The sequence below is a fragment of the Hordeum vulgare genome, chromosome 5H (genome assembly GCF_904849725.1).
Source record: "Hordeum vulgare subsp. vulgare chromosome 5H, MorexV3_pseudomolecules_assembly, whole genome shotgun sequence".
NCBI lineage: Eukaryota > Viridiplantae > Streptophyta > Magnoliopsida > Poales > Poaceae > Hordeum > Hordeum vulgare.
Window position 1 is genome coordinate 334,119,315 of NC_058522.1, and position 26,722 is coordinate 334,146,036.

General features: G+C 45.9%; 1 protein-coding gene across 1 annotated transcript; it reads left to right on the forward strand.

The window, feature by feature from the left end:
* The first annotated feature begins 20,835 nt into the window (after positions 1 to 20,835).
* On the forward strand, positions 20,836 to 25,165 carry LOC123395843 (fatty acid desaturase DES3-like). The gene is made up of 8 exons (XM_045090878.1): positions 20,836 to 21,358; positions 21,506 to 21,595; positions 22,202 to 22,268; positions 23,418 to 23,510; positions 23,615 to 23,800; positions 23,917 to 23,994; positions 24,364 to 24,501; positions 24,647 to 25,165. Exons 1-8 carry the CDS (start codon positions 21,057 to 21,059, stop codon positions 24,845 to 24,847), a joined length of 1,155 nt encoding a protein of 384 aa, XP_044946813.1. The 5' UTR covers positions 20,836 to 21,056; the 3' UTR covers positions 24,848 to 25,165.
* Positions 25,166 to 26,722: the final 1,557 nt, after the last annotated feature.

Here is a 26,722-nt window from a genome sequence, read left to right on the forward strand (position 1 = left end):
GTGATCGAGCCCCTCCACTAGGGCTCCAGATGGGCACATGGCGGAACGGAGACTTGCGGCGGCGGAAAAAGTATTTAAGGAGGCTCTATAGGGTCTTGGGGATTTATTAGAATTTATAGGACAAAGAGGGGCGTCGGGGGCCGAGGGAGGCGGTCACAAGCCATGAGGGCGCGGCCACCCCCTTGGGCGTGCCCTGTTGGCGTGTGGGCCCCTTGTGTGGCCTCTGATCTTCTCTTGAAGATTCGAGGTCTTCTTTTGGTCTAGAAAAATCATAAAAAAGTTTCATGGTATTTGGACATCGTTTATTACTGTAAACCTTAAAAGCCAAAAACATGCACAAAACAACAACTGGTACTTGGCATTGGGTTAATAGGTTAGTGCTCAAAAATAATATAAAATAACAAGTAAATGCCTAAAAGGCATCCTAGAATGATAATATTATAGCATGGAACAATAGAAAATATAGATACGTTGGAGACATATTAGGGTGGTAAAGTGGCGACGGCGGCGAGGAAGGTATATCATATGCACAGAAAGAGGGGAGGATGAAGACATGGGGCCCGAACAGGGTTTTGGGTGGGCAGGGGTTGTCAGAGTCCTGTGTGGCGACGGTCCAGACTCCCACAAAGGCTTCCCCTGGTTTTCTTCCGAATTGTGGGAAAACAAATGCCCGTACTTGTCCATGGACCGATGTAGGACGAATTTGGATAGAAAATTATGTTCGAACATCTCAGTTTGAGGACCTGCTTTGGAGATGCCCTTAACTTCCTTCTCACTTTATTCGACCAAAAGTTGTATTTTACTACCTTTTTATATAGGGACATTTACATTTTTTCCCTAACTTCGCCCCGACCTCATCTTTACCCCTAAAATAAAACGGTGCTCAACTATACCCCTCTTCCGTATATGACGCTAATGAAAATACCCCTCCATACCCTTTCCGTCTGATCAAAGTGCTTTGACCACGTTAGGTGGTTATTGTGGACATCTTTGCCCCTTCCTTCTTACATGTGGGACCTGCACGCATCTCTCCAACCCCATCTCATTTCCCCCCTTCTCTTCTCTTCTGTTCTCTCTCGCGACACAAACCCTAACCCTAGTTCATCGATTTCCCCTATCGCGGCGACTGCCGAGGGCGAGCTCGTGGATCCAGATGTGGAGGCGGTGGATCTGATTGCCCCGCTCATCGTCGGTCTTTAGAAGTGGTAGAAGCGGCGGCGACCAGACGGAATGGCCGCTGTTCATGGTAGCGGCAGGGACGGCACGGCGGCGACTACAAGAGCGATTCCAAGAGGGTATGTCTCTATGCGCACTCATCATTTTCTTGCATGCGCGCTTGTTTAGGGTAATTTCGTCAAGGGCTCCCATGTTTGTGCTCTATTCATGAACTTGCTTTTTATTTCTGAATATTTGTCGTAGGATGGACTCGGCTAGAGTGTTTCATGTGAACTGTAGAATGGAAACAAGTGTGTTAGGAAGTTCTGGTACCAAAGGATCTCGCACAGGGTTTTCTTTCCCATTGGTTGTTGATTGTACATCAAGTTTAGAAGTGCTATATCAGAGAAATATCCATGGGGGTTATATGATGTTGTTGAAATTAGGTATTGGGACATGGCAAATACTGCTTGGGTGCCCGTCTAGTGTGATGATGAGCTAGCTATCATGTTTGGAACATATGCAGAAAGTAAGTCAGCAGAGATTGAAATCAATGTAATACAAAGAATCAGAGGAGAGATTGAGAGGAGAACTACTAGATCACAAGCTAATAGTTCTCAAGCTAGGTGCAGCCAGACAAGAGGGAGAGGTAGTTCTGGTGGTAGAGGTAGTTTTGGTGGCAGAGGTAGTTCTGGTGGTAGGAATGCAGGAAATTCAGAGGCTAGTTCAGTACATGAACCAACTGGAGCTGGTCCTAGCAGTAGCAAACAATCAGATGCTGCTCCTATCATAGAAGAGGAAGCTCCTGATGATGTTCCCACACATGATGAGGATGAAATCTTGCATCCAGAATTTGTAATTGGGAAAGTGCCCAAGGGGAAAGAGGCAGTTCCATAAGATGAAGATTCTATCCCCTCCCTCAATTTGAAGAGACAGATTCAGATGAGAGAGAGGAGGATTATGACATGGCTTATTCTGAGAGTTCTGATGAGGACAGGGTAGAAGTGCAATTTAACAGAGATGATCCTTCTTTGGCAGAAGAAACTATATTCTCTGATGTGATAGAATGTAGAAATGCACTAGCAACTTTCTCAATCAAGACACAAAGTGAGTTCAAAATTGACAAAAGTGAGCCACGTAGATTGACAGTTCACTGTGCATATCCAAGGTGTAAGTGGAGGATGCATGCCTCCTTAATGAGAAATAGCAAATTATTTCAGGTACTAACAAGAGGAAATAACAATACTAATTGCATGTTATTTGTTGTTTGGGACCTTGTTGTTTCTAAAAGGATCAATATGGTTGGCTAGAGGGGGGGTGAATAGACAACGACCACTTTCAATTAATCTTAGCAAGTTAAGGTAAACACTATACGGGTTCACAAATAATATGACAATGAGGTGAACCCTATAGAAGCTAACAACGAGAGCTATTAAGACAAGTAAGATATAGTCACAAGCATAAGCAAATACAAAGTAAAGGATAGAGATAACCACAAGTGGAACCGATGGAGACGAGGATGTGTTACCGAAGTTCCTTCCCTTTGACAGGAAGTACGTCTCCGTTGGAGCGGTGTGGAGGCACAATGCTCCCCAAAAAGCCACTAAGGCCACCGTATTCTCCTCACGCCCTCGCACGATGCAAGGTACCGTGATTCCACTATAGGTGCCCTTGAAGGCGGCGACCGAACCTTTACAAACAAGGTTGGGGCAACTCCACACAAAGCTTGGAGGCTCCCAACTAAACCACGAAGCTTCACCACAATGGAATATGGCTTCGAGGTGACCTCAACCGTCTAGGATGCTCAAACACCCAAGAGTAACAAGATCCGCAAGGGATTGGTGGGGGAATCAACTTTTCTCTTGGTGGAAGTGTGGATCTAGGCCTTCTCAACCAATCCCTAAAGAATCAACAAGTTTGATTGGCTAGGGAGAGAGATCGGGCACTTTTGAGCTTGGGGAGCAACAATGGAGCTTAGAGAGGTAAGAGATAGGGTTCCTCAGCTAGAAGAACCCTTTATATAGTGGGGGGAAAATTCAGACCGTTTTCCCACTCTCTGCCCGAGCTCTAGCGGTACTACCGCTGAACAGGAGCGGTACTACCGCTGCCTGGCGGTACTACCGCTCGATGCAATGGTACTACCGCTGGGCCTCCAGCGGTACTACCGCTGACACCAGCGGTACTACCGCTCGCCCCTTGGTACTGCACAAACACTACTACCGCCGGGAAAGTCTTCGCAAAAGGGTCCGTCCACGAACTACCGCTAGGTAGATGGAACAAAGCACCTGGAGCGGTACTACCGCTGACCAGGGGCGGTACTACCGCTAGCTAGCGGTACTACCGCTGGCTGCAGCGGTACTACCGCTAGCAGTCCAGCGGTACTACCGCTGTAACCAGCGGTACTACCGCTGGGGACCATTTTGCAGATATGCTCAAAACAAATAGGCGAGGGCCGCTCCAAAGATAAAGGAAAGGGAGAATGTGAAGTGTGCGTGTGTAAAGATAGATTCCACCCAAACCTTTCCACTACGGATCCCCTCTTAATAGTACGACTTTCCTATGACTCAAATAAAGAGAATCGTAGAGAGCGCCGTGCTTCCGTTCCATGAGAGAGGAGACGTGTCGTCTTGTGCCGTTGACGTGTGCTATCTGAAACCTTAACACACACGGTTAGTCCTGTACGGTACTGTCATCAATCACCAAAATTACTTAGGCATAAACTATGCCCCAACAATCTCCCCCTTTTTGGTGGATTGATGACAATACCGGATTTGCACAGAGAATAATATGAGAACAAAAAGATAGAGATATATGACAATACGGGGCATATGACTCACAACATATGATGGAAATAAATCTCACATAAGCTCATGTCTCACAAAAGATGGCAAACTAGAAGCAAACCAAGTTCGAAACAAACCACACGAAATAAAGCAAAGCAATGCAAAGTTCGAATATGAAAGCAAATCCTAGACTCTCTCCCCCTTTGGCACAAGACACCAAAAAGGGGCACACCTAATGCCACAGGTAACTACTCCTCGTCTTCAGCATCACCAGACTCGTCTGTCCCCTCCTGGTCGGTTTGCTCCTCCTCTTCCGCCTCATCGCCAGACCACTGGTACCCTTGAGCCTGCATCCAAGTAGCCTCAGGAGTGATGTCGTCCTGTGAGCCGCTGGAGATGTCCACATCTAGGGTCCTGAGAACACGCTTATGCCTCTGGCGGCTCTGCTTTTGAGCCACGTGTGTATGGTACTGACCCTTGGCCTGCATACAGAAAAGTGTCTTCATCTTGTCCTGCAGTTTGATAGCCCAAGATGGCATGGCAGACGAGCGGGACTGAGAGGCGGTTCCTCTATCAGCAGCAGTCTCTGTATCAGTATCCATGTGCTGAGAGGAAGTAGATGGGTTGGCCCACTTGTCCTTGACGCGAAGCCTGATCGGGTCGTGCACAATGTAATCAGACTGAGCGTAGAGCAGCTCCTCCGGAAAAGCCTCTTGCCACTTATGGCGAATGTATGCAAACAGGTAAGGCCCGTAGATGGGAACCTTACGCATGATGATGCAGTTCCAGAGCTCCGTGAACATCACATCAGAAATATCCAGCTGAGCAGACTCCTGAGACATAGCCTCCTCACAAAGCAGCAGCATCTCAGCCAAGGAGCCATGGACCTCATCGAAGTTACCACTGCGAGGGAAGAGGGTGTTGCGAAAGATCCGATGCATGATGTCCAGGTGCTTGGGAAGCACCCCCTTCCTCAGATACAGTTTCTATAGTCTGTCCTTTGCGGGAGCCCTATCGGCGGGGGCTGCAGCATGAGGACGCAGCCCAAGAGGAGTGTCAGCACCCTGGAAGTCAATGTGAAGGAATTGCATGAACTCCTGCCAGGTACCGGTCAACTTCTTTGACCCAGTCATCCACACCATGGAACGCTCTGCATCAGGAGAGAAATGGACTGTGACATAAAACTGAGCAATTGCAGTGGGATCAAAATCCGTCTTGAAGGTGATGATGTCCTTGATGCCCAATTTGCCAACCAGAGAGAGGGCATCACCAAAATAGTCCATGTTCCTCTGAAGATGTGCCAGGTCAATCCACTGAACAGAGACATAGTTCTTCTTGAAATGAGCTATAACATCACGGTAGATCCTGCACTGGTCCCTTGCCCAGACATGATCAACATCCTTGATCACATCCCTCTCGTTGAGATAGTGGTTCTTGGTGCGAAACTGCAGAAAGTCCTTGCGGGACATTGTGCGGACATTGACCTTCTTATCCTTGTGAGCGACCTTCTTGAAGGACTTCTTCTTTGGTGGCAGACCTGAGGTGGCAGACCCCTCGGGCGCCTCTGGGTTGCGATACTGTTTGGACTGCGTGTCCTGTGGGGGGTTCGAACGGCGAGAAGAGTCACCTGTGACACAGAACACATAGCGAAAAAGAGTCGACAAGAAGAGTCAAGGCAATGAATCTTGAAAATGCAAAACAAGTAAACACTCATTGCTAAGCAAAAACACAAAAAATACATAGTGAATGCCCATGGCGGTAGTACCGCCACCCCTGGCGGTAGTACCGCTGGGGCCTAGCGGTAGTACCTCTACCCCTGGCGGTAGTACCGCTGGGGGTTTGACTTTCAGATCTGACATATAAGAATCGTTTTCGAGGGCATGGGCTGAATATGAACACTAATACTTACACCCCAGCCCTATTGACACGAGGAACACTTAGTAACACCGAAATAAGTACATGCCTAGGCAAGAGAAAGCAAGTTTTAGATCCAATCCAAACAGTTCAAGTGCTAGATCTAAAACGAGTAAATCCTAGGGCATGGCAACAAAATCAACAACAAACCATAGGACCTATACTCCCCTCAAATATCTCCTTCATGCCATCCAAGAACTAGCCATAAGATCAAAGATATGTATCCAATCCCCAATGCTCCTAACCCTAGAACACGAACAACAACCAAATAGAAGAAGGGAGGAGCTTTACTGGGATTCATGGCTCTTGGAGGAGGAAGAAGAGATGAAGCAACCCTTCCAAACCAACGGGGAGAAGGAGCTCCACGAAGTGAGATCCAACCAGGGAGTTTTCGGGCTAGGGGAGGGAGGAGCCACGAGGAAGAAGAAACAGATGAGAAAATCAGGCTCCCCCTCCCTTTATATAGCCCAAGGGGTATGGGCCAGCGGTAGTACAGCTGGGGTGCAGCGGTAGTACCGCTGACCTGGCGGTAGTACCGCTCCCCCCTTGAAACCCTAGAAATTTTCTAGCCGGTCGTGTTAGATTTCGAATCCTGGCGGTAGTACGGCCATACCTGGCGGTAGTACTACTGGGGTCCTGGCGGTAGTACCGCTACCCTGGCGGTAGTACCGCTGAAAATGTTGCAACACGGCTAAGGAAAAAGGATGAACTTGGGCACATGACAAGTGAGTAAAAAGAGATGGCATCCAAGAAAATGTACTGACTTGTCATTGTATATCCTTTCTTCTATACGCAACAAAGGATGGAGGGGCGGTGGTCGAGGCCACCTATGTTTGAGACAATGGTATGACACCGCGAAGAATTATCCTTGGGTTCATGACCAATGCTCGTCTTTGAAGCACAAGTGCCTTTTGACAATGGCTAAAGTGAAAGACTATATTTATTTACGCATAATGGGGGGAGGGAAAGTTCATTGAGAGAACAACACTCCCCCTATGTCCATGCCTACATCTAGACCAAGATGGAATGCAAAGAGAGGTGCAATATGCCTAGTTTCAATCCACATTACTTGAATCAATGATATTTAGCTCATGCCTTAACTCCCGGAACCTTGCTTCATCTAGAGGCTTAGTGAAAATATCTGCAAGTTGCTCTTCAGTGTGGATGAAGTGAACCTCAATATCACCTAGCTTGATATGTTCACGAATGAAGTGATGACGAATATCAATATGTTTGGTTTTGCTATGTTGCACTGGGTTGAGGGAAATCTTGATGGCGCTTTGATTGTCACATAGAAGAGGCACTTTGTCACAAGTGACACCATAATCCTTTAAAGTTTGCCTCATCCATAGCAATTGTGCACAACAACTTGCAGCTGCCACATACTCAGCTTCGGTGGATGATAAGGAGACGCAATTCTGCTTCTTTGAAGACCAACTTACCAAAGAGCGACCAAGGAATTGGCATCCTCCAGACGTTGACTTCCTCTCCACACAATCTCCAGCCCAATCTGAGTCAGAATAGCCAACTAGATTGAAGTTTGCTCCTTTGGGATACCAGAGGCCAAAGTTTGGGGTATGAGCCAAATATCGAAAGATTCGTTTGACAGCCATGTAATGACTTTCTTTTGGTGCGGATTAAAACCGTGCACATATCCCTACACTCAACATAATATCCGGTCTAGATGCACAGAGGTAAAGGAGGGATCCAATCATGGAGCGGTATACCTTTTGATCCACTGCTTTACCATTGGGATCACTGTCAAGCTTGCATTTGGTTGGCATGGGGAACTTGACCGGTTTGACATCTTTGAGCTCGAACCGTTTGAGCATGTCTTGAGTGTACTTGGCTTGTTTGATGAATGTCCCTTCTAGACCTTGTCTAATCTCGAACCCGAGGAAGAACTTCAACTCTCCCATCATGGACATCTCAAACTTCTCAGTCATTAGTGCGGCAAATTCTTCATTGAATGAAATGTTAGGAGAGCCAAAGATAATATCATCAACACATAGTTGGCATATGAACAAATCCCCTTTAACCCTCTTAGTAAAAAGAGTGGGATCAATCTTCCCAATTTCAAACCCACGATCTTGTAACAACTCGGTAAGATACTCATACCACGCGCGTGGGGCTTGTTTAAGGCCATAGAGTGCCTTATTGAGTTTGTACACATGATTGGGGAGCTTGGGATGTTCGAATCCCGGGGGTTGTTTGACATAGACCAACTCATTCAAAGGACCATTAAGAAATGCACTTTTCACATCCATTTGCTGCAATTTGAAGTTATGATGAGAAGCAAATGCAAGTAATATGCGAATAGATTCTAGACAAGCAACAGGGGCAAAGGTTTCACCGTAGTCGATACCCTCGACTTGGGAGTAGCCTTGAGCCACCAATCTTGCCTTGTTTCGAATCACAATTCCATTTGCATCTTGCTTGTTCTTGAATATCCATTTGGTCCCGATGACATTATGTTCCTCCGTTGGCCGAGGCACTAAATCCCAGACTTGGTTGCGCTCGAAGTTGTTAAGTTCTTCGTGCATGGCCATAAGCCAATCCTCATCATCGAGCGCTTCCTGTACCTGTTGAGGTTCACAATACGAGACAAACGCGTGATGCTCACAATAATTCCAAAGCTGTTGACGGGTGGATACTCCCCTTTTTAAACTGCCAAGAACATTCTTCATAAGATGTGACTTGACTCTCAGCTTGTTCGCATTCTTGGCTGCTCGACGCTCCAAGAGTTCTTCATTAGATAACGGGGGAGCATTGACTTGTTTCTTTTGTTTGCCCTTGCGTCTTGAGCCGGTTGTTGGAGCTCCAGACGGGAATTGTGAGACAGTCTCCTGATCATCTTGTCCTTCGACTTGAGCAGGTTCACTAGTTTGATCTTGTATTAGTGGTTGCTCTTGATCTTGATCTTGTGCTTCTACTTGTTCTGGATCTCGGGGTTGCACTTGATCTTGATCATGAGTAGGTTCGGGGTCTTGGGGTAGTGCTTGAATATCATGGGGCACATCACCATTGTTAGGCAATTGATCTTGATCGAGAGCTTGATCAACTTGTTGAGAGTCTTCTCTTTGTTCATCGGAAGCGTGTGGGGCTTGTGGGGGTGATGGCTCCACTTGAGTAGAGCATTGTCCTTCTCCTTCGGCCACAAGGGGTTCCTCAATGGGGAGTATTTGACCAATCCCCATTCTTCTTATGGCTTCGGGAGGAATTTCATCACCTATATCACAAAGACCACTTTGCTCCACTTGGGAGCCATTATTTTCGTCAAACTCTACGTTACACGTCTCCTCAATTAGTCTGGTGGACTTGTTGAGGACACGGTAAGCATGAGAGTTTGTAGCATAACCAACAAAGATACCCTCATGTGCTCTAGAATCAAATTTAGCTAACCGAGCTCCCCTTTTGAGAATGAAACACTTACAACCGAATACCCGGAAGTACTTGAGATTGGGTTTGTTTCCAGTTAGAATCTCATACGGAGTCTTGTTCAAGGCTTTGCGGATGTAGAGCCGATTGGATGCATGACATGCTGTGTTGATGGCCTCTGCCCAGAAGTTGTATGGAGATTTGAATTCTGCCATCATTGTTCTTGCAGCGTCTATCAAGGTCCCGTTCTTCCTTTCTGCCACGCCGTTTTGCTGAGGGGTATATGGTGCAGAATATTGGTGCTTTATTCCCTCATCACCTAGAAACTCATCTAGGGTGTAGTTCTTGAACTCGGTGCCGTTGTCACTCCTAATCATCAAGATCTTTGCTTCATGTTGATGTTGCGCTTCATTAGCAAAGTTGATGACCGTCTGTTGAGTTCCACTCTTCCTTTTAAAGAAATATACCCAGGTATATCTTGAGTAGTCGTCAACAATCACTAAGCAATATTTTCTGCCTCCAAGACTATCAAATGTTGGAGGACCAAACATATCCATATGGAGAAGTTCCAATAGCCTCTTAGTGTAGATAAGAGTCGTTGGACGATGAGCAGTTTCATGAATCTTTCCTTCAATGCAAGCACTGCAAACACGATCTTTAGCAAAGCTCACATTTGTTAGTCCACGAACATGGTCCCCTGTCAGAAGACTTTGCAAAGATCTCATATTGACATGAGCTAAACGGCGATGCCAAAGCCAGCCCACGTCAACTTTAGCCATTAAACATGTCGCAGTCTTAGTGGGTCGCTTTGAGAAGTTCACCACATAGAGACCATTTTTGACATGTCCAACATAGGCTACTTTAAGAGTCTTGATCCTTAGGAGGACCACAGTGTCAATATTAAAGAATGTGGAAAAACCCATGATTGCAAGTTGACGAACCGAAAGTAAATTGTAGGCAAGTGACTCAACAAGCATGACCTTCTCAATAGATAAATCTTGAGAGACGACCACCTTACCAAATCCCAATACCTTTGACGAGGATGCATCGGCGAATTGGACATGGGTGGGCATAGATGGAGAAGGATGCACATCCACCACTAAGTCCTTGCTTCCGGTCATATGATTTGTTGCTCCACTATCGAGCAACCATGACACCCCACCGGAAGCAAACTCCTGCAATAGATCAAGGCTTGGTTTTAGGTACCCATTTTTTAATGGGTCCTTTCATGTTAGAGACAAGGGTCTTAGGAACCCAGATAGCCCATTCAATATCTTCATCGTAGGAACCAACAAATCTGGCATAAACATGCCCATCACTAGCACAACATAAAACATAAGAAGAGTTGAGTTTGCCGGCTGTGTTAGTAGGAACGGTTTTGCCCTTCTTGGGGTTCCCATAGTCCACCTTGTTCATGTTCACCTTCTGAGTCCCCTCACCCTCTTTGACAAAGATGTCCATGAGGGTGAGAGATCGTTTGTTCTTGTTCTTCCTTTTACCTTTTGACTTGGAGGTAAGTCCAAGTCCTTCCTTTCCTACAACACCCTTTTGAGTGCTCAAGAGATCGTTCAGACTCTTCTCACCTTGTCTGCATGACACAAGGCCCTTCTCAAGTTTCTCCTTTAACTTGGCATTTTCCTCCACAAGATGAACATGCTCACAACAGGGGTTAGTTGCACAAGTATTATCAATTAACACAAAGGGAGGACGAGTAGAGATCTCCTTGGTAAGCTTTGCTTGAAGTTGATCATGAGACTCTTTCAGAGAGAAATGAACACCTTTCAAGGCTTTGTGGGCCTTGTCAAGTATGTCAAACTCTTCTTTGAGTCTTTCACGGCCAACCTCAAGAGCATACTTTTCAGATTTAAGCATGCGAGTAAGAGCAACATCATGATCTAGTTTCTTTTGCATTTTAGCGCAGTCATCGTTATATGAATCCTCAAGAGCCAAACGAAGAGTGCGCTCTTCTTCTAGAGCACTAGACAATTCGGCAATTTCATCGGCATAGTCACGACTATGTCCCTGAAGCTCGGAGATGGTCTCCTCATGAGACTCAATGAGGTCAGTGGCCTCACCCAGTTGTTCCAAGAGAGCAACAAAGTGCTTCTTGGGTTCTCCCTTAATAGGGCACATAAACTTATCAAGATCATGCTCATTAAGTTCTCCAACATCACTATCTTCAATACAATTTAACAATGAAGGAGCAGAAGCAATGTTGGTCTTAATGATGGGAGTTACCTGATTGGTACCTTTTGCCATGAGGCACTTGGTGATGTGGTTCTCGTTGGGGGCGTTGAAGAGAGACACTTTCTGGGAAGAGGTAGTGGCAATAGCAACAGTCGCCGTTGCCACTGTATCATCATCATCACCATCATCATCGGAAGGATACTCCTCCAGGGCCACCATCCCTTTTGGGTGAGGTTTCTTCACAAAGTTGTTCTTGATAGGAAATGATTTGGTTTTGTCTTTGCGAATGAGCTTGCCTCCGTTGTCTTCCCTTTTCTCATAGGGACATTCTGCCACGAAGTGACTCACGTTGCCACAGTTATAACATGTCCTTACTCGTTGTTTGGGTTTGAATCCACTCGAGTTGTTCTTGGTGAAGGTGGGTCTTGAGTTCCTTTTATTTCCCCAGAATTGCCTTGATGCAAGAGCCATGTGCTCATGATAAGCATACTTTGTGTCTTCAGGGCAGCTCTCCTCTTCCTCATCTTCATCTTCTTCTTCAAGCATTGCTCTTGCTTTCAACGCAAGGTTGGGTGAAGTTGTCTTTGATCGAACACGAGCAAGTGCATTGTCGGCTGTTTCTTTCATGATTGACATTGCAATGAACTCATCCAACACTTCACTGGAAGACAAGGAGTGGAAGTCTGGCCGCTGACGAATGACAGATGACATGGCTTTATTGAAAGGCATGATGGCTTTGAGAAACTTGCGCTTGACCCATGTATCATCCACATCCTTACTCCCATGATCCTTTAGTGCCACAGCAATAGCAGTCACCCTCCGATAGAGATCACGAGGGTCCTCGTCTTCCTTCATCACAAACTCATCGGCCTTATCAAGTATCACTTCATAGTTGGATTGTTGAATACTTGAGCTTCCTTTGTACAACACCATAATATGCTCCCAACAATCCTTGGCCAATGTGAAGGGACGTAAGTGGGGAAGATCTTCAGGTGGCACAGCAGACTGGAGAATAAACAACGCAGAGTGATTATATTGATTGTCTGCATCTTCTCTTGGAGTGAGGTTGCTTGGGTCATGGGGATAATATCCTTGCTCGATAATTCTCCACAAGTTTGTTGAGCTGTGATTCAAATGAGACTTAATAGAAAATACCCAGTTAGCAAAGTCACCTTTCACAAGTTTAGGAGGAGGACCAACAGGATTAAGACGAGGTGCGAGAACGGGTCCTCCATATGCCATGGGAGGTGGAACTGAGGCATATGTTCCAGTCCCATCCTTTTCGTGAGGTGAAGCAGGTCGCATACCTTTAGCCGCTTCCTTAAAGGAGTTGGCCTCCGAATCGGAAATGGTGGGTTTAACCACTAAAGCCGGTTCGGGTGAACTTTTAAGACCATCAATTAATTCTTTAAGCATGGTTTTGACTTTGCTCGTCAAGGACGTCTTGAGGGCTGCCATAGCCGTATTCAAGTCGTCCCTTGTGACCGAAGTCAAGTCCATGTCCTCGGGTTGCCCACAGTTAACTTCCTCTCCGCCTTCCATACTCTTCGGGTGGTTAAACCCTTAATAAAGAGACGTGGCTCTGATACCAATTGAAAGGATCGATATGGTTGGCTAGAGGGGGGGTGAATAGACAGCGACCACTTTTAATTAATCTTAGCAAGTTAAGGTAAACACTATACGGGTTCACAAATAATATGACAATGAGGTGAACCCTATAGAAGCTAACAACGAGAGCTATTAAGACAAGTAAGATATAGTCACAAGCATAAGAAAATACAAAGTAAAGGATAGAGATAACCACAAGTGGAACCGATGGAGACGAGGATGTGTTACCGAAGTTCCTTCCCTTTGACAGGAAGTACGTCTCCGTTGGAGCGGTGTGGAGGCACAATGCTCCCCAAAAAGCCACTAAGGCCACCGTATTCTCCTCACGCCCTCGCACGATGCAAGGTACCGTGATTCCACTATAGGTGCCCTTGAAGGCGGCGACCGAACCTTTACAAACAAGGTTGGGGCAACTACACACAAAGCTTGGAGGCTCCCAACTAAACCACGAAGCTTCACCACAATGGAATATGGCTTCGAGGTGACCTCAACCGTCTAGGATGCTCAAACACCCAAGAGTAACAAGATCCGCAAGGGATTGGTGGGGGAATCAACTTTTCTCTTGGTGGAAGTGTGGATCTAGGCCTTCTCAACCAATCCCTAAAGAATCAACAAGTTTGATTGGCTAGGGAGAGAGATCGGGCACTTTTGAGCTTGGGGAGCAACAATGGAGCTTAGAGAGGTAAGAGATAGGGTTCCTCAGCTAGAAGAACCCTTTATATAGTGGGGGGAAAATTCAGACCGTTTTCCCACTCTCTGCGTGAGCTCCAGCAGTACTACCGCTGAACAGGAGCGGTACTACCGCTGGATGCAACGGTACTACCGCTGGGCCTCCAGCGGTACTACCGCTGACACCAGCGGTACTACCGCTGACACCAGCGGTACTACCGCTGGCCCCTTGGTAGTGCACAAACACTACTACCGCCGGGAAAGTCTTCGCAAAAGGGTCCATCCACGAACTACTGCTAGGTAGATGGAACAAAGCACCTGGAGCGGTACTACCGCTAGCTAGCGGTACTACCGCTGGCTGCAGCGGTACTACCGCTAGCAGTCCAGCGGTACTACCGCTGGGGACCATTTTGCACATATGCTCAAAACAAATAGGCAAGGGCCGCTCCAAAGATAAAGGAAAGGGAGAATGTGAAGTGTGCGTGTGTAAAGATAGATTCCACCCAAACCTTTCCACTACAGATCCCCTCTTAATAGTACGGCTTTCCTATGACTCAAATAAAGAGAATCGTAGAGAGCGTCGTGCTTCCGTTCCATGAGAGAGGAGACGTGTCGTCTTGTGCCATTGACGTGTGCTATCTCAAACCTTAACACACACGGTTAGTCCTGTACGGTACTGTCATCAATCACCAAAATTACTTAGGCATAAACTATGCCCCAACAGTTTCAGCACATACAACTGTAGAATTTCTATGCTCATTTGTTTGCCTAACTTGCTTGTTAATTGTAATTGCAGGTGAAAGTTAACATACATCCTCACACATGCCCTAGTGTGACAAGAAGGCAAAGGTTGAGGTCAGCAAAATGCAGATGGGTTGCAGATGAAGTTAAGAACTGGGTCAGAGAAAATTCAAATATTTCCATGACACAGCTTCAAACTGATCTGAAGAATAAGTATGGGGTTGAACTGCCATACATGAGAGTTTTCTATGGTAAGCAAATGGCCATTGACAACATATATGGTAAGTGGACTGAAAGTTTTCATTTGCTTTATACATTCAAAGCTGAGGTTGAGAAGGCATCACCAGGTAGTGTAGTTCACATTGATAAGCACACGGTGGAGTTTGAAAAAAATGGCCAGAGAAGGTCCAAGGAGTGTTTTAGGAGAGCCTTTGTGTCATTTAAGGCCTGCTGGAAAGGGTTTCTAGATGGGTGTAGGCCATATCTGGCAGTAGATGCCACTTCTCTGAATGGGAGGTATAGAGGACAACTTGTAAGTGCTTGTGTTGTAGATGCAAACAACTGGATCTTTATAGTTGCTTATGGTGTGCTAGAGGTAGAGAGCATAGAGATTTGGACATGGTTTTTCCAGCACTTGAAGGACCTCATAGGGCACCAAGAAGGGCTTGTCATACACACTGATGCATGTAAAGGACTTGAATCAGCTGTAGATGATGTGTTCCAAGGAGTAGAGCATGGGGAGTGTATGAGGCACCTTGCTGCTAACTTCTCCAAGAAGTTTAAGGGGAAATTTTCTAATGAGAACTTGTGGCCCTGTTCCCTAACTTATAGCAGTAAAAGGCATAACTACCATCTGAGGCAGTTGTATAGCAAGCCTGATGTGAAAGAGTATTTAGATGAGCATCACACCAAGATATGGGCCATGGCACTTTTCAATGAGTTCTGCATGTTAGATTATGTGAACAATAACCTTGCAGAGTCATTTAATTCCAAGATAAGAAAATGGAAAGGATTGCACATTGTAGATCTGTTTGACAAGATCAGGCAATATTTGATGGAGAAATTTGACCTGAGGCACAACATTGCTGCTGCTACTTATGTAGGGCACATCATAGTCCCTAAAGTGATGAAAATGCTGCTGCTAAAGTCCAAGAATTTGGACATGAATATTGTGAAGAGAAGTACATTTCAGGCAGAGGTAATTGCAATTGACAAAGAGAAGAGAGAGTGGAGGTATCCTGTGGATCTGCAAGCAATGACATGTAGTTGTAGAAAGTGGCAAATTACTGGACAACCTTGCATACATGCTCTCTATTTCATTACTTCAATGAGAGGTCCAGTAAGTGAGATAGATCAGTATGTGCATGAATTTTACTCAGTTAAAAGATTCAATCTCACTTATGCTGAAAATTTGCCTGCAATGGAGGGAAAACAACAGTGGGACATTGTTGACCCTGGGTTTAAACTCTCTACACCTGTGCAACACATACCTCCTGGCAGACCAAGGAAGACTAGGATAACGACACAGTCTGAAGGAAAAAGGCCTAGGAGGCAGGAGAAGGAAGTGATCTCGTTGTGGAAGACTAGGACACCGTGGGATCCACTTCAAAGAGTCCATTGATCCTGCTTTTGGAGAAGATGAGCATTGGGGTGCTGATAATGCTGGAACAGAAGCTCCAAAATCTGCTCAAGCAACTGCCCAAACTGAAGCTCCTAACTCTCCTCCAACTGCTACTAGCTCTCCTGCTGCTGCTAGTTCTCCTCCACCTGCTACTAGCTCTCATGCTGCTCCTGGCTCTCCTCCACCTGCTACGAGCTCTCCTTCTGCTACTTCCTCTAAGGCTGTTGATACTGATCTTGCTAGGTATGCAATATATTGTACTGCATGTACATGCATTAATTATGTAGCTACTTTTTTGCTGACTGATCTTGATTGTGTTCATGTTTCTCAGCCCAAGGAAAATTTTCAAAAGGCCAGCTACAAGAGGTACAAAGCGGGGTTCACCACAGAAGAAGGCGACATGCGGCATGCAACCAACTGTAAGCACAAGGAGCAAGGCTACTAATCCTGTAGCCAACACAAGGAGCAAGATGAGCAAACTTAATTGATCATGCTGTGGAATCTATTATGTTTAATGTTAGATGTTGTCAAACAACTGTTGGTTTGTAATGCTGGAGTGTGAACTGATGTTTAATGCTGGAGTGTGAACTGCTGTTTAATGTTAGATGAATTGATCATGTTGTGGAATCTATTCTGTTTAATGCTGGAGTGTGTTGTGCAATCATATGATTGCTCACTTTTGCCCCTAAATATCTTGCTAGGTGCTCAAAATTGCACCTTTTACTGTCATTCTGTGCTGAACACTGGACCACATCTATTTTGTTACTACCAGTCAACATTGCCCCTAAATACCAAATTAAAGCATTGGTGACAATTTTAACACAAATTTTGTATTACCAAGAGAAAGTAGCCCCAACAATGCACAAATGATAGAATTACATCTGCTCAAGTTCACAACATTACATCTAGGGCACAACACACTAGCAGAAACATAGCACACACACTGCCACTTAATTGCTTGCTTAGACCAAATAGAAACTAAATTAGCCACAATGCTGATGCCAAGAACAAAGACAAAACCCATTGTTTCCATGAGCTCATTCCTTTTCTTCAACTTCAATTGCATTTTCTTGTTTTCATTGTTCAGATCCATAACCTTCCTCTCCATCCTACTAGCTTTGATCCAACTACGTTCAAGTCCACCATGGAGCTCCTCAAAAGCTTGCCCCACTAGCTCAGTGGGAGGGGGGTCAATCCAAACAACCCAATCACACTCATCAGGAAGCTGTTAAATCAGAGTTCACATAATTAGGTGAAATTCATAACTTTGCAATAAATCGACGAAAACAGAGTACCAAATGATGTTTTGAGGTCAGATCAATTACATCGAGTGGACAACACAAAAACATTCTTACCGTGCTTGCTCCACCCCAAGAAACACGGCGAGCAGGAATTAGCCCATGCCCCGGACAACGGTGCTTCGAGCGCTCCTCAAGGCCGTAGAAACTTTGATTGGGAATGAAAAACTCGGATTGGAACTGCACAATCCCGCAGCCATCCACCTACGAGCCAAAAAGGCGCATATTACGGCCCATCCCGCGAAACCCTAGATGAGAAATCCCCAAATCCAATGTCAACCGAAAATCCAAATCGACTTACCTCACTGTCTGCGGAGGAGCTTGCAGACGACATTGCAGACGTACACATGGACGGGCCCCAGTCGTGCCTCCCTCCCGGAGCTCCAAATCGCCGGTGCTCTGCCGCCTTCCTGTCTCCTATGGTCGTCGGGAGGTTGAAGAAGACGAGTGAGATAAATAATTGTTCGGTCAGGTCCCACTTGTAAGGAGGGGCATACTTGTCCAGAAAAAGTCCCGAAGACAGTCAAACTCCTTTGACTGGACGGAAACGGTGCGGAGGGGTATTTCCATAACGCCATCTAACGGAAGAGGGGTATAGTTGAGCACCGTTTTATTTTAAGGGTAAAGATGAGCTCGGGACAAAGTTAGGGGTAAAAATGGAATTGGCCCTTTTATATACTCACTCCTTTATCGATGATTTCTTCTTCTTTGAGAAAAACCTAAGTTGTGACAAATCATGTGTTTAGGTCACAAATTTATCCAAAGAACAAAGAGATACACAAAGGGTAGGATGGTGTCAAACTATCTTGCTCATTGTTTTCGGTTGCATTTTGTTCTTCCCTTTTTCGATATTCATGGTTTTTTTCTTAACTATTTGTTCTAGTTCATTAATTTCATCTACATTATTGAATGTTACAAGATAAATAGATTTTATGGTTTTCAATGTTTTGTTGAAAGAGCCAAGAAAGCACAATATGCATGTGATGGATGACAAACTTTCTTGGTTATATAAAACAACAAAAAGAATCTCTTCTCCGCCTTTTGTTGTATGCATAGTCTTTGTTAGCTATTCATATTGTTTTTTGGAACACCGAACGCATTGCCGAAAGACCTGAAATGAATCTAGAAAAATACAATTATCAATGTGAAGGCTAGGACTTGAACCCTGATGGGTTGGTTGCATCACAAGGAACCAAACCATCTGAGCTACCCTCAGTTCGCGTTACTTATTCATATTTGGTTGTAACTTCTTCCCGTTTAATGAATGAGATGGTAATTGCATATTTGATTAGCTATTCATTTTATTGATCAAACTTTCTTGATCGTTTTTTGACAAAGTTGCATGCGATTCTCAATTTTCATATGTGTTCTATTTTGTTTTTAAGGATCAAAACTTCTCCACGCATGATGCTCGCGCCCGATCTTTGCATGACCTGTAAGAGCATCTACAGTCGGACTCCTCATATTGATCGAGGGCACACACAGACCACTGACCGGACATGAGAGATAAGAAAAAAGTTGACCCAACCGGACCCCTCATGGCCTCCTTAAATGCTCAACCTGTCTGACACTCCTCATATTGCCCTTATATATAGGATGATTATGAGGTACGCTCGGGCATGTCCGGTGAGTGGTCCTGCATGCGCCACATAGGATTTGGCCCATCTTTTCTCTCTCTTTGTTCTTTTTTTCTTTCTCTCACTTTCTTCACCAATCACATGCATGTGATCGGACGTATAGGAAAAAGTGAGAGACATGACTGTGAAAGTGAAAAGCATAGTGCAGACTCCACACTAGGGCTAGTCCGAAGACAACCACCATCAACAACACAACTACAAAGCAAAAGGAGCATGTCCAAAAGTGAGCAGCATCGTCGCGTCTCGAGCAATGCCAGTCACCTCCGAAGACAACACCAACTCCAACTGAACTTCCCTCGTCGATGCACATCCACCCTTGATGCGTAAAAGAAGGTGGCAAATGGATGGCAGAACTTGATCGATCCACTATAGCCACAGTATTGGACTAGCCGACGATGTCGTACATTGCGCCTATGAAGATCACCTTGGACGGTAGCAAGCCCCGAAAGTAGCACATCATGGAACCTCAAGTCCATGTCTTCGAGCACGATGCTCCCAACAAAGTAGCAACGTTAAGGACGCCACCATCATGCCGGTTCAACTCCAAACCTAGGCTTTCACCCGTAGACATCTACCAATCCCAAGAGCAAGCTAAGGAGATGCCGCCACCTCTTAGCGATGCCTCCAAGGAAGGGAACGACACCCACGGGCGTCGTCACCGTCAGCGCCGACCGAATACGGGGTAGAATTTCTTCCAAATCGCCACACATCTTCATCCCTGCCCTTTGGATTGGGGCCATACCGTCCAAGTTGACCACTCTGCCGCCGCGGCAACACTTCACAAGAGTAGCTGCGATGTCGTGGACCACCGAAGACATGCACAGGCAGGCAGGAGCACATAGACCAACTACGAGCAACCCCACGATAGAGAACTCGGAGATCTCCCTCCCAGCTCAACCAAGGATCGCCGAAACCACACACGACAACCTTTAAGGCAACTCCGACTGACTTTCATGTCGCGGCCCTGTAGCCCAGAGGCCGAGATCGGGCCCATCCGACTTGCATCGCCGCCTCCATCACCCACGACCGAGGCACCTGGAATAGACACAATGTCGGAGGCGTCAAGATTTATAGCATGCTCGGCATACCTGGCCAAATGGGCTGGGCTAAACAGGCCGGCCCGCCAGCCCGCCAAGATGGCACGACACGGGCCCGGCCCGACATGATTTAAACAGACCGTGTCAGGCACGTGGCATGCCTCGGGTCGTGCCTGGGCCTGAAGGCTGGGCATGCGGGCCGGCACGACACGATCCGTTTATTTTTTTTACATATTTATAAATATTTTTAATATATATACATAACATATGATCCAATAGGCCTAAAAACAAACCCATGAGGCTGAAATTGTACAGCCCAACGTGCTAATCGGGTCAACAGGTTGGTCCGTTTAGTAACCGGGCCATGTCTGGGCCTGAAGATGCAGCCCACGGGCTGGCACGGCATGGCCGAATTACTAAACGCGGCATGCCGTGGCGGGCCGGTCCGTTTGGCCAGGTATGATGCTCGGCCGCTGCAAGGGCAGCCACCCTGTCCGAGCTATGCCACACCACCATGGCTTTGTCACGTCGTAGGCGTTTAAAAGACTGGATTTGCATGTTGTAACTTCAGATGTCTATAAGCTGAGAGAAACTTGAATTCACTTGTAATGAATCCTTTATTATTCTCTCCGGAGAAAAAGAGAAAGAAGAGGGCCCACCAGGGGCGTGGGATGGACGGGAGACTTGCGCGACGCACGTGCACCGGCCAACTCAATTGGTTTGCATACTACGGTGCTACATAGGGCATATAGCAAAAGAAAAAGAAAAAGTACTAGCAGGAGCTTGCTCGTAGTCGCAAAACAGTAATGACAATAGAAATACAATCCCGGTTTATAAATAGCGTCCCCACCCGCGCCCCTCCTCCATTGAGAAGGGACGAGAGGAGGAGAGGTGTATCCCCGCCCGGCCACCCAAGCCAAAGCATCCTCTCCCGAATCTCTCTCTCCTCCCCTCTCATTGCCTCCTCCCCCCCCCCCCCCCCTCCCCCAGGACGCGCGCGGCACAGATCCGTCCGTCCGTACGCGGCCATGGCCCCCGCAATGAGGCCGGAGCAGGAGGCGAGCTGCAAGGCCACCGAGGACCACCGCCGCTCCGAGTTCGACGCCGCCAAGCCGCCGCCCTTCCGCATCGGCGACGTCCGCGCCGCCGTGCCGCCCCACTGCTGGCGCAAGAGCCCCCTGCGCTCCCTCTCCTACGTCGCCCGCGACGTCGCCGTCGTCGCGGCGCTCGCCGCCGCCGCGTGGCGGGCCGACACATGGGCCCTCTGGCCGCTCTACTGGGCCGTCCAGGGCACCATGTTCTGGGCGCTCTTCGTCCTCGGCCACGACTGGTGCGTGCGTTTCCTCTTTCTCGCTCCCGCCCACCCCAGATCGATGCCACATTTGTCTTCCTGCTATCCTATTCGTATTCGTACACACGCCTGCCTGTCCGTCCGTCTGTCTGATGCATACATCCATCCATCCATCTACGCTTGCAGCGGTCACGGGAGCTTCTCGGACAGCGGCACGCTCAACAGCGTCGTCGGCCACCTGCTACACACCTTCATCCTCGTCCCATACAACGGCTGGTAACTACTGTATTTTCTACATGCATTCTACTTACAGAGCAAGATTGTTAGTACTCGTTCAGCGCCGTCGCAAATGTGTAGCAATAGTTTTGTAGGAAAGCAATCTGTGATGTTTCCGCGCATGAATATCTTATACTCGAAAGATGTTGGAAAGGCCAACACAAACTTTGCTGTTGCGGCTGCTGTTCTTTCGTAGCAATTCCTCTTTTACTACATGTACAAACTAGTACCGCTGCCTGTGAGGCATGTCTGTTCCACCGCTGTAGACCCATGCAAGCGGCCGCACAGAATTTCTCTTGGGAAAAGCCCATCTTTCTTTAACGGAAGGAAACGCAAAAGTTTTGATTGAATCACTGCCGACAACAGTTTAATAAGTATAGTAGCTGGCGGTGCAGCACAGTTTTCAAGGTCCTTCCAACACCACACACCAATGCTGGAGTGCTAGTAGTACTACTCCTACCACTATCATGCATGCATCTGAATTTCTTTACTAGCAACGTAGTAGTAATTAGTTTAGGAGGAGTAATTTATATGGAGTGGTACCAATCTGGGATTAATTACACTTTTTTGAAGCCGATCTGAATCTGATTTTCTATGTGTGTGCAGGAGGATCAGCCACAGAACGCACCATCAGAACCATGGCCACATCGAAAAGGACGAGTCATGGCACCCGGTTAGTACCACTAGCCCACTACTATAAACTGCACTCTACATGCACATATTTTTCTCCAGCGTGTCTCCATCACTGCAATTCTCAAAAGGACTTTGCTCAGACAAATAAAAAAAGGAAGGAAATTCAGGGCATCTCGATCGACGGACAGATATTTTTCTTAGAGGAGTTGAGGACCCTCTACCTTGTATTTTATACTGACACTCGGTAGTAGTAAAAGTTTAGAGAGTTTAGCATAATAATAATTGAGTAAAAGTTGAACAAATATCGCAGCTGGCTGCATGAATCATGGAGGTACTCCTAATAGCTAGCAGTGGTACTAGAAAGAGAGCAACCAACTATGCACCTGCCTGCTTTTTCAGCTGCTGCAGAGGCACCACATGTTGACATGTTGCGCAGCAGCAGCAGCAGCAAAAGAGTCCACATAATTTAAGATCCAACAAACAAGCGACGTGGTCCTTCCGTAGGTAATAATGCCAAACACAACTAGCAGCGGCAGCTAGTAGATCTGTTCATGTCTGTCACGTGATCAGATCTGCTGCTAAGCTAAGATCTTTTTAGAGAGAGAAAAGAGGGCACATAAAAAAGATTATGCCTAGTTGATCAGCAGAGATCAACAAAGATGCGCATCGAATCTTAACTCGGCCGAGCCACCTAACATTCTAATAACACATCATTTCGTGGTGCATATATTCCTTTTTATGGCATCTTCATCTTGCTTGTCATCGTAGGTCGGCTTTTGCCCCTTTCAGAATAAAAGCATGTGTGTGTTTGTGGCAACCAAAATTCTAATTAGATAGATACTTGCAACCAAAATTCTAATTGATTTAAATTGCCTCACACTCACAGATCTGCTGCTGATTAAAACTAATCATCACAGATCAAAGATGCACATCGAATCTTAGCATTTTTGGCCCAGAGCATCTTAAAATGCGAAGTCCTTTTTTCTTATTGTCGTTCTTGCCCTTTTGGGAATCAACCCACATTTCAGCATCTGCACTATCAGACAAAACTGTCACCCTCGAGGCCAAGTGTGGACTGGAACCGCAATTCTAGTTACATAATTTGAAATCCTTAACTGAATACTCATTTGTGTAATTTGTGTTCCATCTGCTTAGCCACTCCTAGCTGATGTGCAACTGATTTGTGCAGATCACTGAGAAGGTGTACCAGAAATTGGAACCACGGACAAAGACACTGCGCTTCTCAGTACCATTCCCGCTGCTGGCTTTTCCTGTTTACCTCGTAAGTATCTATTGTTATTCTGCTGGTCGCTGTATAGGTCTGCATCTGTATGCATCCTGGACTTAAAAACTAACTGAATCTCTCTTGATTACTGGATGTTCCAGTGGTACAGAAGCCCGGGCAAGGAAGGCTCACACTTCAACCCGAGCAGCGATCTGTTTACCCCCAAGGAGAGGCGTGATGTGATCATCTCCACCACCTGCTGGTTCACGATGATTGCGCTGCTCATCGGCATGGCGTGTGTCTTTGGCCTGGTACCGGTGCTCAAGCTGTACGGGGTTCCATACATTGTAAGCAACCATACAGAATCTGCAACTCTTAACTGTTTAGGTTGAAGGACTTGCTTCTAAGCAACTTGCACTGAAGAACTAACTCAAGTAGCAATGTCTCGTGTCATTTGAAACAGGTGAATGTCATGTGGCTTGATTTGGTGACATATCTTCACCACCATGGTCACCAGGACCTCCCTTGGTACCGCGGCGAGGTACTTGCCTGCTGTATTAATTCATTGCAAGTATATCGTGGTACACAGCACAGGAAAATAGGATTACCCTAGTTTCTGAACATCTTAGCTAGTATACTCCCTCCGTCCCAAAATTATTGTCTTAGATTTGTTTAGATATGGATGTATCTAGTCACGTTTTAGTATCTAAATGCATTCATATCTAGAAAAATCTTAGACAAGAATTTTGGGACGGAGCGAGTATTAGTGCTTACGCCAACTGGAAGAAAACATTAGCTGCATAATAAACTCACTGGCAACAGTTTTTTTTTTTTGGCGCTGCTATGGTGTTACTATTTCATTCAATGTTCATGTCGCCAACAAATCAATGCTCCCCAATGACTGTTGCAGGAATGGAGCTACCTCCGTGGTGGCCTGACGACAGTGGACCGGGACTATGGATGGATCAACAACATCCACCATGACATTGGCACCCATGTCATCCACCACCTCTTCCCCCAAATACCTCACTACCACCTAGTAGAAGCAGTAAGTTCAATACTACTTTGCTGAATATATATATATATATATATATATATATATATATATATATATATATATGTACCTCTTCCATATATTGTACTTGTGCATGCTGAAATTGCAACTTAACCTTGTTTTTTATCAACAAATCCAGACCAAGGCAGCAAGGCCAGTACTGGGCAGATACTACCGGGAGCCGGAGAAGTCAGGCCCGCTCCCAATGCACCTCATCACCGTCCTCCTCAAGAGCTTGAGAGTCGATCACTTTGTCAGCGACGTGGGAGATGTTGTCTTCTACCAAACCGACCCGAGCCTGAGTGGCGACAACTGGGCTGGAACCGACAAGCAGAAGTGATGAGAGACTGGAAACTGAAGTTACTACTGTTTAAGGAAGAATGCCTGATAGAGATAGTAGAGACATCGATAGCCTGCTGAGAATAAGCAGAGGGTGCTTCCAGCTGAAGTCAAAGCATGGAAGCTCCGCAGCCAACAAACAAGGACGCGTTGATTGGTTCATCATGAGATTATTCATCGGATCATTTTATTAGAGCTAGCATTCTCCCATTGCGGTTGTAACTAGCAGATGTTGTTTCAACTTTATTACAAATTTTGAATGGAATGTGGAACAGTGTAACAGATTGATTAATTATTATCCAAAATCGATATTCTGGAATCTGCGACCCTTGTTCTGAACTCTGTGTTACACTAAAGTTCCTCCTGATCTTATCATTGCTGCTCTTTTGTTTTTTGCATTGAGAAACAGAGGTTATATTGATTCGACAACAAAGTTGCAGTCTTGTTGAATACAAAGAGCTAAGGCCATGTACAATTTGCTTAGAAAACTAAACCAGTTTTTATTGGAGCAAAGAAATAAGCATTGATTGATGCTTAAGAAAAAACCAGTTTATTTTACTAAGAACATCTCTCTTGGGCAGGAGCTGGTGCCAGACCATGGAAAGGATCTTAGAGATGTGCTTATAGTAAAATAAACAGATTTTTTTTTCTTAAGCATCAATACTTGGCAAAATAACTGAAGATAAAGGAATTAAAAGGCCCACTGATTTCTTGAACTTTTTCGAACCGGGTTTTCTCCCCTTTCCATTACTTTCATAACGAAAATACAATGATTTTGAGACCAGAACCAGAAAGAGAGGGAAAGGGAAAAAAGCGAGTTCGAGACAATATCAGGAAACCCACCGTTCATGCCTGTCATCAGAAACACAAACTGCGGAGCGAAAACCTGATATCATCCGAAACTACGCAACAAAGATCAAAAGTTTACACTACCATAGATCAGCACCGCTACCAGGAGCCCCCAAACAACCATAACCGGACCAGGCTCACAAAAGAGCACATAATAAAACGAAAGTTTCACAAACTGGACATAGATCTAATCACCACCATGGTACCAAGCTATCAGCACTGCAACCAGCAAGGTTTATCGCCAAGGGGATCGAACACCTTCTTCCTGCATTTACCACTCATCCCAGGCTTCTTCCTCATCAGCATGCTCGTTCGCTTCTGGCCTTGGTGGTCCACATAGCAGCAACATCTGGGCTGCGCTCTCTTTCAGCAACTGAGCCCCCTTCTTGACAGTCTCTGCCATCGCCGGCCTTTGCATACCTGCCCAGTATTCAATAAACGCACACGTTGTGAAAGCAATTTCAAAAGGAGTTTTAATCCACTTCTTTTCAAAAGTAGCCCGATTCCAAGCCAACCAAATAGACCAGCAAACTGCAGCTAAGCCAACAGTATAGATCTCGCACAAGCCCGGCAAAAAAGTATACAACCAAGAGTAAACCTGTCAAATTGTTTTCGGAATATAACTGGTAGCCAAAACAGCACCAACCGTTCTCCAAACAATCTTGGCCACCGAGCACCCAAAGAACAGATGCTGCGCCGATTCAAGTTCATCACAGAAAGAACATTTAGGGTCCCCCTGCCACTGGCGTTTTCTCATATTATCTCTAGTAAGAATAGAGTTTTGAAATAACTGCCACAGAAAGATTTGAATCTTCAAAGGATCTTAGTCCCCCAAATCCACTTATAATGGGCCCCCGCAAGGTTTCTCTCTAACCATCTATACATAGATTTAGTGGAATATTCTCTGGAAGTATCTAACTTCCAGTAAACCTCATCATCTTTATCTGCACAAATTTTATCCAACACATATTGCTTCATTTCATCCCATTTCTGAAGCATAACTGGAGATAACCTTCTCCTAAAAGAA